This window comes from Pelophylax lessonae, assembly GCF_965119305.1.
Source record: "Pelophylax lessonae genome assembly, chromosome: 2".
In the NCBI taxonomy this organism is placed as follows: Eukaryota; Metazoa; Chordata; class Amphibia; order Anura; family Ranidae; genus Pelophylax; species Pelophylax lessonae.
Genome location: NC_138769.1, coordinates 540,946,198 through 540,963,712, shown reverse-complemented (window position 1 = coordinate 540,963,712; position 17,515 = coordinate 540,946,198). Strand labels below are relative to the sequence as shown.

Here is a 17,515-nt window from a genome sequence, read left to right as displayed (position 1 = left end):
GGCAGGGAGAGTCGCATCCAGGACGCATCAGAAGGTGGGTTGAGAAACCGCACAGCGTCCGGTGAGGTAGCCACCTCACCTAGCATCCCTGCACGGAACAGGGATGGGTCGTTCAGATAACTCAGGAGCGATACCTGACTGAACGCTCGATGGCGGGCTGAGAAACCACTGACCCACAGCCTGCTACCAGAAGGGTCAGCCCGAGACGCAGCCCGCATGATCCTCTTCTTCCGAAGAACTAACTAACGCTGGTAAAATAACAGCTAACAAGAAAGAGAGAAAAAACTCAAATAAAATCCAAAGAAAGGAAAGAGAGCTGAGACAAGGTGCCCCAGCACAGAAACTTCCAGCTACTCCTGACAGCTAGACAAATGAAACTGAGTTGGATACAGGAAGTGGAGGGTTATGTACTGAGGGGACCACCCCCTGGGGGTGGGATATGTTAAAAGTCTTTGTACTAACATATTCTATTGCCTAGCTACTCCTACGGAATAAAGGACATAACCCCATTGGTGATGAATATGAAGTGGGCGGCGACTGTCGGAGGACGTAAGAGAAATAGGGTTTCCATTTGTCTGAATTTCACGGACAGGATTGAACCAGATGGCAGCGGGTGTCAGCGGACATGTCACCGCTGACATCCGCTTCTCCATAAGGGTGCACGGAGCATCCGATCAGGTCCGCCTGAAAAACTGACAGGCAGACCTGATCAGAAAGCTTGTGTGAAAGGGACCATAGTCATGTGCAGCTCCAGTACTAGGAGACCAACTCTGACTTTCCTATGGGTTCCAGTGAGGCTCAATTTTTAAATCATTGTAAAGATTGTGAAGGCGACTCGAAAGACTTGCACTAGATATATGCACATCAGCCTCGGGTGCGCATGCACTAGATGGCCATGCGAATCTCCAAACCACTTCCTGTGTAAAAGTGCTGCCATATTGGACATGCAGTCTCTAAACTGGTTACAAAGCCTGCCATGTGTCCCATCTTCAGCAACATACATGATCTTAGAGCCTCACATGTCCCAACACACCTCTGCACTTGCTGCAACATAACCCAGACTCACAGGTTCCACCACTGCACAAATGAGTACCTCTGCACTCATCACTTCAGCACCCATCCACACTTCCACACTCGCTGCAATTTTAGTGTTTATCATGCTGCATCTCTTCACTCATCACCACTCATTTACATGTCATCCACTGCACTGACGCATACCTCTGCATTTGTTGCCACTGCATCAAAGAATGCTGCTACCCCATTGTCTACCACTGCACCAGTGGGCACTTTTGTACTAAACCCAGGCACTGAACCGGTCATTTTTCACCACATCTTTAATAACGCCCAAAGGGGAGGGCGAAACGCGTTGACACAATTTCCGGCTTACGGTCGTCGTCACGTTACTTCCAGTACAGTGGAACACATGCCGGGATCAAGGATAAATCCCGAGCGCACACCGCGGCCAGGAAGCGATACTAGATCAACTCTTTACCTATTACCAGCCTGATTTTACTCTACAAAATGTGAGTGTCACTCTATGTGTATTGCAAATAAAAGTTATATCACGGAGTTACACTATTGAGAGCTTCTTCCCTCTATATATGCATATCGGGCCATTGAGAACTACAGATATCAGACCTCCAAGGATTTTCAACCAGGTTCCTTACTGGGACACAAGCCTTTTTGACCCACTCAGCTATACAGCCTAGGGGTCATTGAGTCCGGTAAGTTGAACATCCAAAGGGGGAGGATTGGCACATTCCACAGCACTGGATTGATGGCATGATTCTGCACTTCTCTTCTGACACTTAAGCACTTTTTGGATTTCTTTGGACACTTGCTGACATCACTATCTATATATATATATTTATTGGACTATCACTATATTTATATTTTATACTTATTGTACTATCACTATATATTTTTCTTGGACTATCACGTTGAATTATGCCACATTTTATGACACCCTAACAAGGGGTATGGTACATGCTTAGTAATTTTTGCACATGGTTTGCACGTTGCACTTTATGATTATTTATAATTATTTGGTGTGATTATTTATTAGTATTTATTGTTATATCACAAACCTTTCTGCGCTGTGTATTGGCACTTTATATTGAGAATTTTGGTTTCACCTAATTTTTGAACAGCAGCATTTAGGTAATGCACGTTGTATTTATCCATAGCGCGGTACACTTTCATTTCATACGGTAATTTTTTACTGTCCGCTAGAGCACTGACTGATGCAGGCATTTTCATTCACCATCACAGCACCCATGCAAACTTCTGCACTTGCAGCCATGATGAAGCACCTGCCACTGCAAAATGCTTTGGGGCGTAAGCGGTGTTCACCAATAGGTCTGTGCTTTGGGCTTCAATAAACTTCCATACATTGCATCCCTGCTCTGAAGATCGTTTTTATGGATTTGTGCCATCAGCCTGAGCAAGGCTTATTTACTAAAGAGCAGCTGCATGTGGATGGTAGCCTGAGTCCCTAGCAGCTGCCTTTCATGTACTGACATTCCCACTGTACCGATGCACTCTTCTACACTTGCCGTCATTGCACTTATATTCACTCCCACACTTGCTGCCACTGCAACTATGTCCATTTCTTCATTCACAGCCACTACACTGATATTTTGACTGCATGGGTGTGCACTTCTGCACTCGCCCCCCACCTGCATGGGGGTCCCCTTTTGCACTGGGCGTGCACTTTTGAACTCGCGCCCCACCTGCATGGGCATGCACTTTTGCACTCACCCCCCACCTGCATGGGCGTGCACTTTTGCACTTACCGCAACTGCATTGATGTGCAGTTCTGCACTTACCGCCACTGTACCCATCTGCACTCACTACCACTGCGCCGCTGTGCATTTCTACACTCACCACCACTGCACCGGTGTGCACTTCTACACTCACCCCCACTTTGCCCCCTCTTCCTAAGCTCACTGTCACTTCACTGACATGCCAACTGCATGCGCAATTATTCTATATTCATCCCATGTAACAGAAAGCACACTTTTGCTGTTCTCTATGAAAATGGAACAAAATAGGCAATTACGCTTGTTCACATTCTTCTTTTTTTTTTTTTTCAGTTTTGTTGTGATTGGAGTTTTTTAAATGAAACTGGGGTTAGGTTTTGATACCAGTATAGATGTAAATAATACTCAAATCTCCTTTAAATGTCGTTAAGCTAAAAGGCATCCACAAAGCTTAGACAATAGTATTACCAGTTAACAAGCAGTATGCTAAGAATAAACTTCCTCCAATTTCTTAGTTGAAAAGTTCACACCATTTAAAAGTATAATAGCTAAACAATGCAATGGCCCGGAGCCTGGGTGGCCATAACTGTGTACGACCTAATTTCCAAAGCAGCTGATTTCCCATATTATCAGAATGAACAAAGAAGAAAAAAAAAAAGTCCATCAAAAACAAGCGGCTCGGGATGGTCATACAGATTACATTCACTGTAGTAGCAGTTGAGCAAAAAGCCTGTATTAACTGTCAGAACACCCATGTACAAAATATGCTTCTCACAGAAGTTTATATTCTTTGATTCACATAGCTCACAAACTGACAAAGGCTTTGGATCTCTTTGGAGTAATGCTATGTACTTTGCAGTGTTGTGGTAACATGTAAAAATGAAAAGGAATTGAACTGTTAGCAGTGGAAAAAACTGACCTCAATGAAATCCTCTTTGTTGCCACTCTTCAGACAGTCTGTGATAGAACACAGCTCCTTCCTACTTTGAAGTACTGATTTCATAGAACTCAGCAGCCCCTCACCGATATTCTGGAAAAGAAAAGAAAAAGCTGAAGTGAAATAACTAACCACACATGCACACAGACAGCTGAAATGCATTGGGGTATTATTCAGAAAAGCTATTATTCGCTCTAAAATAGAACAAGCATGGAAAGTTTGCCTTCTAATAAATGTACATACTTTTTAGAGAAAAAAAAAAGTGCATTTATTTTTTTCACAGGAACCTGCAAAGCACTGCATCTGCAATCAGTGGATCAGGGGTGCAATCTCATGCTCCTGTAGTTTCTTCCTCCAGTTCCCTGTCCATACCTCTGTACAGGCGGTCCCTGGGTTACAAACATCCCACTTACGAACAACTCCTACTTACAAACGGAGAGAGACAACAGGAAGTGAGAGAAAATCTACCCATAGGAAGGGAAATTCACTCCTTTAAGAGTTCTCTTGGAAAAAAGGTGTCCACTGAAGCTTCATCGCCAATCCTGGTTTCCACAACAACCCAAAATGTTCAAAATTCAGTTGTCACAGGGACAGAAAGGGAGGTGACATCTTCTGGTCAGGGGCACAGACAGCAAAACAAACATTACAGGAGTTTTAACTAGGGATCGACCGATTATCAGCAACACCGATATATCGAGGGCCGATCTGCACTTTCCCCGATATATCAGGATCGGCCCCTGCTGAGGTTACCGATATTGCCGATATTTAGGTAAAGGGCTTGTACTGTAGTAATGCCTGCAGCTAGAGGCATCACCCCGTTACCGGAGTCCATAGCCAACGGTCGGCTGACTTGTAATGACAACCGATACGGCTGAGAAGCCGCTCAGCTGTCATTACAAGGAGCGGGAGGGGAAGTCCCCTCCCCCCTCCCACCGCCTTCCGCGGCTCGCCCGGGTCTACCCTCCCACCGGGAGACCCGGGCATCCTACCTCCACCGCCGCCGAAGAGAAGACCTGGATCGCCATGTAAAAAACCCAGACGTGATATCGTGATATCATGACATCACTTCTGGGTACTCTGCGCCGAATTAAAAAACTGACAGCATTCAAAACAGCCAAACTTGGCGTTTTGAATGTTTTTCGGTGCTGAGGAGGGGTTTGGGGTCTTTTAGACCCCCAGAACCCTCCACAAGGAGTACCTTTAGAAAAAAAAAAAATATCAGCAGATATTGGCTGATACCGATATCCAATGACCAAAATATCGGTATGGGCATCAAAAAAATAGAATTTTTGTAAGAACTTACCGTAAAATTATTTTCTCTGAGTCCTCTGACAGTCGCCGCCCACTCATACAGTCTTCACTTATGGGTATTGGTCTTATCCACAGGAGCAAGCTAGGCATAAGATTTTGTTATAAACATTCACAAAACACTTTGCATAGACACACCTATAGGGGGCTGTCCCTCTGGTCCAATACCCCCCTGCTAGCAGCATTCGCAAATCAGTTTGGTAGCAAGCAGTAGATAGTCCAAGAACCCCAGAAAAGAGGGGTTGGGGCGGCGACTGTCAGAGGACTCAGAGAAAATAATTTTACGGTAAGATCTTACAAAAATTATATTTTCTCTAATGTCCTCTGACAGTCGCCGCCCACTCATACAGTCTTCACTTATGGGATGTCCCAAAGCAGTGTAGACATGAGGGGTGGGAAGCGCAACCGTCACAAAGGCAACGCAGCACCCAGGTCAGAGAAAAGAACCTTATCTGAGCCAGAAAGGTAACACGCTGGGTAACAGGAAGGCTTAACAGGAGCGAACAAATCCAGGAAAGCAAATTAACAAAGGGGGAACAACCCCAACAGGCGGGGACAGGCTAAACGTCATGTCACCCTTAAGGCACTGCCGCACACAGAACTTTGCGGCCAAAGGAGGCATCTGCCGATGCCAAAACATCAAGTTTGTAAAATTTGGAAAAAGTGTGCACGGACGACCAAGTCGCCGCTTTGCACACCTGGGCCACCGACGCCTGATGGCGGAAAACCCAGGACGCACTCACCGCTCTGGTAGAGTGCGCCTTGACAGGGAAGGGCGGCACCCATTCCCTAATTGAATAGGCCTGTACAATCGTCTGTCTGATCCATTTAGAAATGGTTGCCGCAGATGCAGCCATACCCTTCCGAGATCCCTCAGGAAGGACAAAAAGAGAATCCGACTTTCTGAAGGATTCAGTAGACGACAGGTAAACCCTGATCGCCCGGACTACATCCAAGGAATGCAAAACAAACTCCTTAGGATGCTTAGAATTCGCACACAGCGAAGGCAAGATAATGTCCTCGTTAAGATGGAAATCGGATACCACCTTTGGAAGGAAAGATTGGTGAGGTTGCAAGACCACCTTATCCCTATGAACAACCAGGTAAGGGGAGCAGCAAGACAGGGCCGCCAACTCCGACACTCTGCGAGCAGATGTGATCACCACCAGAAAAGCGACTTTCCGTGACAGCGCAGGCAGAGGAATCTCCCCGATGTTCTCAAATGGAGGACTTGCAAAATGGACAGAACCAAATTCAGGTCCCAAGGAGGTAAGGGCGCTCTCCTAGGGGGAGCCAGATGACGCACCCCCTGAATGAAAGTGCGGATCAAGGAATTAGACGGCAAAAGGTCACTGGAAATGAATTGCTAGCGCAGACAACTGACCCTTAATAGTGGTCAGCGCCAGACGCTGGTCTACACCAGATTGCAGGAAGGCCAACACCCTCGCCACCGAAAAGGAGCGAGGATGAAAACCCTGCGATTCACACCAGGCGAAATAAGCCTTCCAGGTACGATAATAAATCTTACCGGACGAGGCCTTCCTAGCCTTGAGTAGGGTAGGAATGACCGCCGACAAGATACCCCGATCTCTCAAGACCTGGCTTTGAACAGCCACGCCATTAGAGCCAGCGACTGTAAAGCAGGATGGAAGATCGGCCCCTGAGTCGGCAGATCGTCTCGTAATGGGAGCCGCCAGGGAGGCTCGACGACCAGTTGCATGATGTCTGTGTACCAAGACCGCCGCGGCCAGTCCGGGGCCCCCAGAATCCCCAACTTCAGTTCCGAGACCAACCTGCGAAGGAACCTGGACAACAACTGAATCGGGGGAAAGGCACCACCAGCGCATCCAAGGCGTCTGCCAGAGGATCGCGTGTTCTTGCCACAAACCTTCCCACCTTGTTGTTTAGACAAAACGCGAACAGATCCACTTCCGGAGATCCCCAACACGCACACAGCCTCTGAAACACCTCTGTATGTAGGGACCATTCCCCCTGGTCCAGGGTCTGGTGGCTCAGATAATCGGCCTGCCAGTTCTCCACACCTGGAATGTGAACTGCCGAAATTGCCGGGACCTGCGTCTCGGCCCATGAAAGAATTTTGGTCACTTCCTGGGCCGCCGGCGCACTCCTGGTGCCCCCTTGGTGATTGATGTAAGCGACCGCAGTTGCATTGTCCGCCTGCACACGCACAGGGCGGCCCCGAAGATGATCCGACCAACGGAGCAAACATAGTCTGATCGCTCGCAGTTCCAAGACATTTACCAGTAGGGAGGATTCCTCCTCCGACCAAGTGCCCTGGGCAGACAAATTACCCAGAACGCCACCCCAGTCCGACAGGCTGGCGAGAAGATCCGCTCTGACTTGGTGGCTCAAGGATATCCTCCTTTCCAGGGAATGAGGATGCCTGTCCCACCTGGCCAGGATCTCCGCTTGCAGAGATCGTGTGTGGAACTGTGCAAATGGTATCGCCTCGAAGGCTGACAACATCAATCCCAGGGACCGTATGCAGGTCCTGAGCGATGAGTCGTTATCCCTGAGGGACCTGACCTCGTTCTGCAGAGTCCAGGGTTTGTCCTCCGGCAGGAAAACTTTTGCATGGGCGGAGTCCAGAACCATCCCCAAATAAGGGAGACGAACAGAAGGGGACAATGTCGACTTCTGAAAATTGATGGTCCACCCGAACTCCTGGAGCGTCTGAACCGTGGTTGACAGACCGCGCAACAGAGTTAGACTGGAACTCGATCTTAACAGGAGATCGTCCAGATATCCCAGGATTGCAATACCCTGCACCCGCAACAGGGCCAGGACAGGAGCCAACACTTAGGTAAACACCCTTGGAGCCGAAGCGAGACCGAAAAGTAACGCCACATAGTGCTCCTCCGCGATTGCGAATCTGAGGTACCTCTGATGACCCTCGAATATAGGTATGTGTAGATACGCATCCTTGAGGTCGACGGAAGCCAGGAAATCTCCAGGGCTCAGGGAGGCCACCACCGATCGAAGGGATTCCATACAGAATTTTTGAACCCGCACGAAGCGGTTCAGAAACTTCAAGTCCAGAATCGGACGCACCTTGCCCTCCTTCCGGGGCACCATGAACAGATTCGAGTAAAACCCCCGAAATCTGTCCCGATGTGGCACCGGAACGATCACCCCCTGGGCGATGAGATCTTGAACTGCCCGTTGAAGATCGTGAAAACGATCTGGGGTCAAATGAAGATTTGAGGGAAAGAATCTGTCTGCTGGGAGCGATCGGAATTCAATCTTGTACCCTGACCGAATGAGTTTCTGAACCCACCTGTCCTGAATCCGGGGCAGCCAAGGTTCGGGAAAACAGCGCAGACGTCCCCCCACTCCTGAAATGGGTGAGGGCGCCCCTTCAGGTCGAGGCGGACTGGGCCGCCGTGCCAGTGTGGGCAGCTTTTGACTTGTCCGCCTAAGGTTTCTTCTGGCCACCAGAGGCCTTGAAGGATTTGCCCTTGTCTTGTGCATTAAAGCAGTGGTTCTCAACTCCGGTCCTCGGGACCCACCAACAGGCCAGGTTTGCAAGATAACTAAATTACATCACAGGTGATCTAATTTGCTGCTCAGTGATTGCAGTATTCTAGTCTGCATCCCCCAAGGTAATACTTAAAATCTGGCCTGTTAGTGGGTCCCGAGGACCGGAATTGAGAACCACTGCCTTAAAGGCACGAAAGGACCCCTGGTTAAGGTTAAAGGAAGGGCCCCGCTTACCGCGGAAAAACTTACCCTTGGACACTTGGGGCAGCAGAGTGCTTTTGCCCCCAGTGACCCCCTTAATCAACTCGTCCAGGGAGTCCCCAAAAAGGCGATTCCCTGCATAAGGGATGTCAGATACCGTCTTCCTGGAAGTCTGGTCGGTCGACCAGCTCTTCAGCCACACTATACAATGGATTATCACTGCGACAGCAGATAGGCGTGAGACTAAAGGGGCCTCATCCAAGGCCGCGTCACACAGGTATAAAACAGCCTGAATAATTAGGTCCACCATCTCCAAGGTAGCAGGAGGGGCGGAATCAGCCACAAGGGTGCGTCTGAGCACCTTAGTCCACTCCACCACAGCCTGAGAAACCATTACAGAGGCGAACACAGGTTTCATTAAGGAACCCGCCACCTTATAGGAGTGGCGAGTAAGAGAGTCCACCCGTCTATCCGTCGGGTCACTAAACACCGGAGAATCCTCCGCGGGCATCAGAGTGGCCTTGTTCAACCTGGACATCATGTGATCCACCTTAGGGGCCACGGTCCAGCGCAAATCCGTTGGAGATGCAAAGGGATAACGGTACTGAAACCGCTTTGGTACAACAAAATTGCGCTTCAAATTGCACCATTGTTCGTTCACCGTTTCGTGAAACTCAGCAGGACAGGGAAAAACCTGAGCTGCTTTCTGGGTTCTGCGGGTCCCAAAGGAAGACCGCTTACCCGGCGGGTGGGGCTCATCCTCTAAATGTAGCGTATCCTCAACATAACTAATAAGCGCAGACATAGCAGCGCGTTCTTTGGCCGTCCCGGGGGGGGGGGTCGTCCCCCTCCTCTTCCTCCCCTTCCGACTGAGAGGACTGAGACCCCTCAGGGGGTACACTGTCCATGGCAACCATATCTAGCTCTGAATCAGAAGAATGAGAAAGTCTGGGTCTTTTCTTAGAAGCCCGCTCAGACATCAACAGATCCACTTTAGACGCTAAAGTCGCAAGTGCAGCAGTAAGGGAGCCCATCGCAGAGGATTCAGGCGTACCTGAACCCTCCACCAGAGCTGGGGGGGAATTTGCTGTCCTGGGACTCCATAAAAATTTTATGGCGCTGTCCATTTAATTCAGCGATAGCGGCGGATCCCACCCCAATGAGGACTAGCCTGGGCTACTAAATATTGAAGAATATAACTGCCAGCAAAGGTATTATCCCATAAAAATAGCAGAAAAAAACCCCCAGAAGTGTATCTGTACAATACCACGCTTTCAGCTCGATCCGACTGCCTGGAGAAAGGAAATGATGTCACGCCGCTAGAGGCCAAAATAGGACTGAGCCAAGGAAAAATGGTTGCCAATGTAATTCTATGGGGGAGGCTCCGGGAAAATGGCAGCCGAGCACATGGGAAAATACATTGTCCACACTACAGATGGCGCCCGAAAGGGCGCCAGAACAGTACAGAGAAAATGGCTGCTGATGCCCTCACATGAAGCCGAACAGCCTGCCCACACCCAAAATGGTGGCCCCGCGATTTTTACATCACAGCGGCACCCACAATAGCGCCCCCGCAGGGACCGGGAAGGACACACGGGGACCATACAGACAGACATGAGGGGGATATCACAGACTCCAAACAGACTGCCATCCCCATGACAGAGGCCCCACACACACCCCCCGAAATACAATGCCATAGACAGAGGGGGTAGCATGGTACTCACCAATCCAGTGAAAGCGTGGGTGCCACTCTGCGACGGGAAGCCTCCCACCCAGGTGGGGGTGCCGTCAGCCAAACAGGACGCTAGCAACACGCGGCGTACCGCAGTTGAGACATCCTAGCGAAGGAGCCACTTCGCGGGCTTTGTCCCTGAGGACAGGGACAGGTCGTTTGCGAAGCCAGGGCGTATGCATAGCCTGCTAAACGCTCGATGGCGGGCTGGAATTCCATAAGGCTCTAGTACAACCAGTCCGATTCCCAGCTCCGCAAACGCTGTAGTCTTCCGAAGTCTGACTAACTAAGTGCAGGAAGAAATAAAAAGCTATCAGTGTAAAGAAAAAACACTTAGCAGAAATAAAAATCAAGAAAACAGAAGAAAAGGCTGAGACTGTAGCCCCAGCTAAGGGAAGCCTGCCTACTCCTGACTAGGCAAAAGACAAACTGATTTGGGAATGCTGCTAGCAGGGGGGTATTGTACCAGAGGGACAGCCCCCTATAGGTGTGTCTATGCAAAGTGTTTTGTGAATGTTTATAACAAAATCTTATGCCTAGCTTGCTCCTGTGGATAAGACCAATACCCATAAGTGAAGACTGTATGAGTCGGCGGCGACTGTCAAAGGACGCAAGAGAAAACTATATTGGTCGATCACTAGTTTTAACCCTTCCCTATGCTATCCAAAAAACTTAAAAAATTATTCTTTTGGCTGGATCTAAAAACGTAAAAAATTTACCTGTTCTGACTTGCAAACAAATTGGATTTAAGAACAAACCTACAGACCCTATCTTGTTTGTAACCCAGGGACCGCCTGTACAGGCAGTCGGTTGGAGATCTGGAGGAAATGTAAGTACGAGTGAAGTGATCACGGAAGTTGTATTCCGTTGGGAACTACAAGCCTGCGGCAGACGTGACTTGTAGTTCATTCATTTACAGATCTCTGAATAAATGACATGGCTGTGAGCTTTCCTCACCTCCTGCATATTCCTATTGGGCCAGTAAGGTTGCTCCATAGTGATGATTTAGGGGTATGGGCTACCCACCATGGAAATTTGTTGAGCAAATTGGAAAGTGTGGAGGCACGGCTTGGCGGCTGAAACTACTCGTGTATGAATTTTGCCTGTAAGAACATCTTGGGTTTGGCCCAGAGAGAATGGGTTTTGAGACTGCAGTAGACTTATACACGTGTATTCTAGATTCCTGCATTTTATGCCTACAGCAGTTCCCGTTTTGGTGTGGATGACAGAGTCTCCTTAAATAAGACAATACTAGGCCTGATAGGTTAGGGCTCATTCACACGTGTCGATTATAAAGAATAAAGTAATGCTCACCAATATAGCATTATATAGCATCAGTGTATAGCATTGATGACGTATTTCTATAGAGTTGCAAAAAGATCACGAATGCTCCAAAAATGCCAATTGAAGCATTGCTTTTTAAGTAGGAAATGCTTAAAGGGGAGTGATGTAGAGGAAATCATCAAAATTTGAGGTGTGGTTAGGTTGTGGTGTGACATTTTTGTGAATTCTCTACAAGATAGATTTATTTACTTTGATCTCATTGACACTTAACTTGGTCCAGCTCAATGTTGCCGACACAAATAGATTTGCACTGGCAATAATGAATAATGCTTCTGCTCTTGCCTGGTATTATCATTGCTGGCTGGATGATGCTTTTGCCCACGCACAGAAGCAAATAGCGTTACCCCATGGCTGCCCGGTACAAGCAGGAAGAGGCTGAAGCTGCTCTGTCCCAGTTCTCTATTAATTCCCAGTGCATTCTGGGATACTGGAGCTTCCACTGTCTCTCCGCCAATGGCCAGCTAACACTTCATAAAAGCTTCACTAACATATAAATGCTCTAGGTGCTGTTAAGGTGCGGTTACAGGGCATCACCATTGAAAGCAATGAAAGCAGTTGACATGTGTCAATGCATCATGAAAGCAACATCTTTAACAGCTTTATTTTCAACACAACACAACGCTACGTCTCCTGTGGGATCAGCACTATGTGGGACCATAGCAATATTCCTGGCAGGCATTAAGGGCAGATATGAGGCTTTAAAATACTGAATAAATCAGCATAAACACATGGTATTGACACAAGTGTGAATGAGCCCTTAGGTTGTTGCATGGAAGACTTGTGTAGGGTATTTTGTGTTGCTCATAAACACCAGATACAAACAATATTTTTATTTGTTATTGACGAAGATAGACATTTCCATCAAATAAAATGGAGAACAAACAAGATTCTCCTTTAACCCCTTCATGCCAAGCGTACACAAGTATGCGGCCCCACTGGACCGGGTTTTTTTTCCCGTGAGGCAGCACCATACGGCATGCTCCCAGCACAGAAACTAGGATCTCCCCGAGAGTCCCAGGCCCCGCACTAACTATTGGGACCCGGAACTCCTGATTCCGGGTCACCTTATCACTGTGATAGCCTTTGATTGGTCAGTGTGAAGCCCCTCCCTGTGTTCTCTCTCTCGCTCTCTCTCTCTTAGAGAGAGAGAGAGCGTGCACGAAAGACTCTCTACCCTTGCAGAGAAAAAAAAAAAAAAAGGAACAACAAAATAAAATGATGAAAAATACAAAGAAATATCTACATCAAGATTTGATCTAGGTTAGTGTTTGGGTCAAGGTCATGGTCAAAGTATTTTTTCACGTGTTTTTTGGACAGGATTTTTTTATTTTTTTTAATTATTATCAGTGTCACTTATAGTCAGTGCCAGTGTGTTTTAGGTAGGATTAAAAAAAAAAAAAAAAAAAAAGAAGCAACATGAGCACTATTGTTTTTGGGCTGTACTACGGGTACAAACAACAACTAACATACACATATGTGGTATCGCTCCCATCATCAGGAGAATTTATTTTGGGTTGTTCTTTGGTGGAAGGTTATGGTAGAAACAAGAAATATACAGCTAAATTAAAAAAAAAAAATAATAATAATTTTTATACGGGACAGTTTTCCTCTGATAATAAAATTTAAACCATTAACATTTACCACAAAATGAAAGCCCAATTAGTCCCAAAAAAAAAAAAGCATTATAATCCACATGGATGCACAAAGTAGTTGTGTCGATATGTACGGTTTTACTAGCATATGTCAAAGTTGCAAAAGTGTGCTTAGGCATTACAATTTTTTTAACTTGTGAAGGTGTTCAACATGGAAAAACAAAATTTGACAACCAAGAATAATTTGTGGGTATACATATCTATATCTAGAAAACAGCTAAAAACGTAATTTCTAAGGCCCCTACAAATGGTCAGACTCCGCCAACAGAGAATATGATCACTGATCTCTGCTGAGCAAGTGGATAACAGGTCCGTGTCCTCTCCGATTATGTAGAGCAGACACGGCCCGCTTTCCTCTACGGGCGATCAGATGGAAACTGATCGCCTGTCCCTTTCCATATGACTGTCATCCGGGCCGCCAGACGGCTGGGTAGTATCCCCCATCTGTCTGTTTTTAGAGAATAGGATCGGATGTCAACGGACACATGTGGGCAACGGATGGGACAATCGGGTTCGCCTAAAAAACTGACAAGCAAATCCAATTAGTCCACCCATCCAAAAGGGGCCTAATGCCCCATACACACGTACCGATCGTCGGCCGAACGATCAGCCGTCTTTTGTCCAGGGCTGTCGTGTCTGTTGAAAACTGCAAAAGACTGCACACGAATTTTATCAGCCAACAACAGCCGACTGCAGAAGTGATGTCATTTGATGGTTAAGTTTCCTTGTCTTTTTTCTTTTCTGAGCATGCCCAGTCTTGCAAATCTGCTGTCTGTCGGCCAAAATCTGTACTGACTGGCGAACAATCGGCCGTTCTGGTGTTGGCCAACAAAAATTTTAATGCTTGCACGACAGATTCTGTTCGGCCGAAAATGCGCTGTCGGAAGCATCATACTAACAAGCCTACAATCGGCCGATCGGTCGTCGGCCGAATATTTACGGCCGACAATTGGTACGTGTGTACGGGGCATTAGTGTCCATTGTTACCACATTAGACAATTAAAAAAAAAACAACACATGGTCTCGTGCAGGACATACAATGCCACAAACATAAAGCTTACTTCTTTTTTCACCGATATTTTAGGCTTCATTTGGCCAACCTGGCTTCTCGTACAGGTGTCCATATTTGGTGCAAAATGGAGGAAAAAAAATACAGTCCACTAGGGCATATCTGTGGGGAAAAAAAATGCACAACAACTGAGTTCCACCAGCCAGCTCTTTATATTAAAAAGCTATACAATTACATGCATATACTTACATACTATTGATAATACTGTTAACAAAAGAAAAAGCACAAATACAATCTAAGGCAGCTATTCTCAATAAGGGTTTGAATGCAAGTTAAGGGACTTTCGAGTGGACTGACGTGAATGTACAATATATAATGTAAAGTGCTGCTTAAATTGATAGTGCTTTATAAATACCAGTATCAATAAAAAAAAAAAAAATTGGGTTTCAAATGAATCCTGTGGCTCCTCCAGAGGATTCTAGGGGTTCCTTTAACATTGATCTCTTCCAACCCTGACCACCAATGTTGGAGGGTATTTTCCCACGGCCGGCTTCTGTCGGACCAGCTGGCATACACCCAGGCTGAATGTCAGCCTGTCTTTATTGAACCGACCGATGTCGGCCGGCATTTGGCCCATGTGTACGGGGCTTAAAGCAGTCTTTAGCTCTGAGACTGTCCAATAGTTACTAGGTAAAATTGTACTATACTGTTTCTATAAAAAGGTGAATGTATAATCTGTTTGGCTATGGCTGTCTATTGGGGCCCTATGATCAAAAAAGGCTGCAAAGCATTTCCGACATGGCAGTTATTTTACATGCTCAGCAAGACCTTTACTCATCTTTGGTCGGTGGAAAGGAAATGTTTACAAGAGTACAGGAAACTACTAAAAACCCACTTCACTTTTGTTTCAGAGTACATGACAAGAATTCACATCTTCTATTTCCTTTTGTAAATCAATCCACTTAAAGACTTAGCAAGATAGGACAGTGATAACTTGCACATTTCTCAGCATTGCCAAGATGGGTTTACAGTCATCAAACAACCATTTTAACATTTCAAACATTGCCCCTTTTATTTTATACTGCTTTTTGAAAAAAAACTAAATTAAAAAAAATATATATTTCAGAAGGCTAAATAGGCTAAATAATAAATCTCCAAATACTGAGTGACTAAAAAACACAAACACATTTGAAAGAACAAACAAAATAACAATCATCATCAGCTAGAAGAGGGCAGCAATTTAATTGAAAGGATTGGTAAACGTCATGGATTAGACACAATTTGTAGAATTGAAAATATTGTGAAGGGATGTAAAGGAGAAAATTTCTGGTTAAGGTAAACATTGGGATCAAAAATGGACTGCAATATACTTTTATGGTCAGTCAGATGCAAGTAGATGTGCATCGATTTACATCAAGGTCCTATCAGGTTTGTCAGTCCGAAAATATAGTTTTCTTTCAGGTCCTCCTTTACTGGCTTGAATGAATGTGGGTAAAGGCTAACTCTTATTCGGTTACATCTGGCTACCCATAAGGATTGCGTATGTAGCACCCTCCTAGACAGGTGCTAGGTAAAAGCATCTATTTTGCTCCTGCTGCTTATCAGGGGAGCTGATGTTAGTTTTGCCTGTCACATGTTCCCAGGTGTGATTCACTGGGTCTGAGGGAGTGTTCCCATTGTATCCAATGAGGGAGCTTGTTGGACAGTGGAAGAAACCTAGCCAGTGACACATCCTGTTTCACTGCAGTCCCAGTGGGAGGGCACGGGGCAATGCATCCTGGGATTGGCCAAAAATAGGGCGGGAGCATGTGACTTTTGGCAGGAGCAAAGTCCCAAGAGGAAGTGGACGGCTGTCTCTCCTCCTGCAGAGTGAGGAAGGTGGTCCAGGTGGTCGGCCTAGGGACCAGGAGTGGAGCTAGGCTGCAGAGGATCCAGTGTGCTGACCAGTGGAGCTGCTGGGTAGAGGACTTTGGGAAAAACAGAATCGTGAGTACCAAGGGATCTGCCTAGGGGTCTGCCTAAGAGAGGGGACCACTCCAGAGAAGTCAGGGGATCAAGGAACCAGCTCACTCAGAGTGTTATAGTAAAGGGGGTGTCGTGTAGTGAACCCTGAAGGTTGGGAACAAAGGGGGTGCCAGGAAGGGCCCTGAAGTTTTTCAGCAGTACAGTTCAGTTGCTTCAGAGAACAGATTACTTCGGAGTACAGATTACCTCAGAGAATTACTTCAGTTCTGCGTCAAAGCTAGTGACAGAATGAAACCAGCGGCCTAGCAATGACTAGCTCAATTTCAGGGTTACTCAGAATTAACCAGCATTTACTCAAGTCGTCCCTCCCTATTGTGCATAGTTTTGTTCAGTTGGAGTATCCCACTCATCCCTTCTCCTATCCAAGTTCCTAATAATACATAAAAACCAAAGAAACTGGACTGATTCTTGTCTGAGGTAAAAACACTTGGAAAATGCCAGATTGTTTTACTGTTGCTAATGGTAACCCAGGGGGACCCGTAACCAGCAGCTCCCTTGGGAGTAGTGCTACAAATAGAAAATCACAAAATAAAGGAAAAACCAAAATCAGGAACAATCAGAATGGACACTGATGTCATATAGGACGACATCAGTTTCCACTCTGATCTGACTTGACAGGGGATCAATCTAAGGTCTCCTCCCTAGATGGAATGAGCAGTAGGAAAGGGGGCTACTGCTAACTTCTAAGTGACTGAAACCCAACTCTAAAGTCATATTGATCCATTGATCCACAAGTGGCATCCCAACTTCCATTTTTTCCATTGCATTAAGTGATTGTATACCCCCATTTTTAATTACTTCAGCTCCAGAAGGTTTTACCCCCTTCCTGACTAAGGACCCCCTTCCTGCAGAGGACTAATCGGACACCTGACACTTTTTGGGGACCAGTGCTAAAAAATATGCACTGTCACTGTACTGACACTGGCTGGGATGGGGTTAACATCAGGGGCGATCAAAGGGTTAACTAGGTCTAGCCTGTGCTTACTCACTGCATTGGAGCTGCTTTGACTAGGGGGAAGGCATTGATCCATGTTCTTGCATTGC

The 17,515-nt window shown here is 46.5% G+C and overlaps 1 protein-coding gene across 1 annotated transcript in view; it reads right to left on the bottom strand.

The window, feature by feature from the left end:
- Nucleotides 1-17,515, bottom strand: part of AKAP11 (A-kinase anchoring protein 11) — a 189,068-nt gene that overhangs the window by 126,814 nt on the left and 44,739 nt on the right. Inside the window, exons 2-3 of the mRNA XM_082244878.1 lie at nucleotides 14,499-14,608; nucleotides 3,682-3,792 (exon numbers count right to left, since the gene is read on the bottom strand). Of these exons, the coding sequence (XP_082101004.1) occupies nucleotides 3,682-3,792; nucleotides 14,499-14,561 (174 nt within the window). The 5' untranslated portion in view covers nucleotides 14,562-14,608. The remainder of the gene's footprint in view (nucleotides 1-3,681; nucleotides 3,793-14,498; nucleotides 14,609-17,515) is intronic.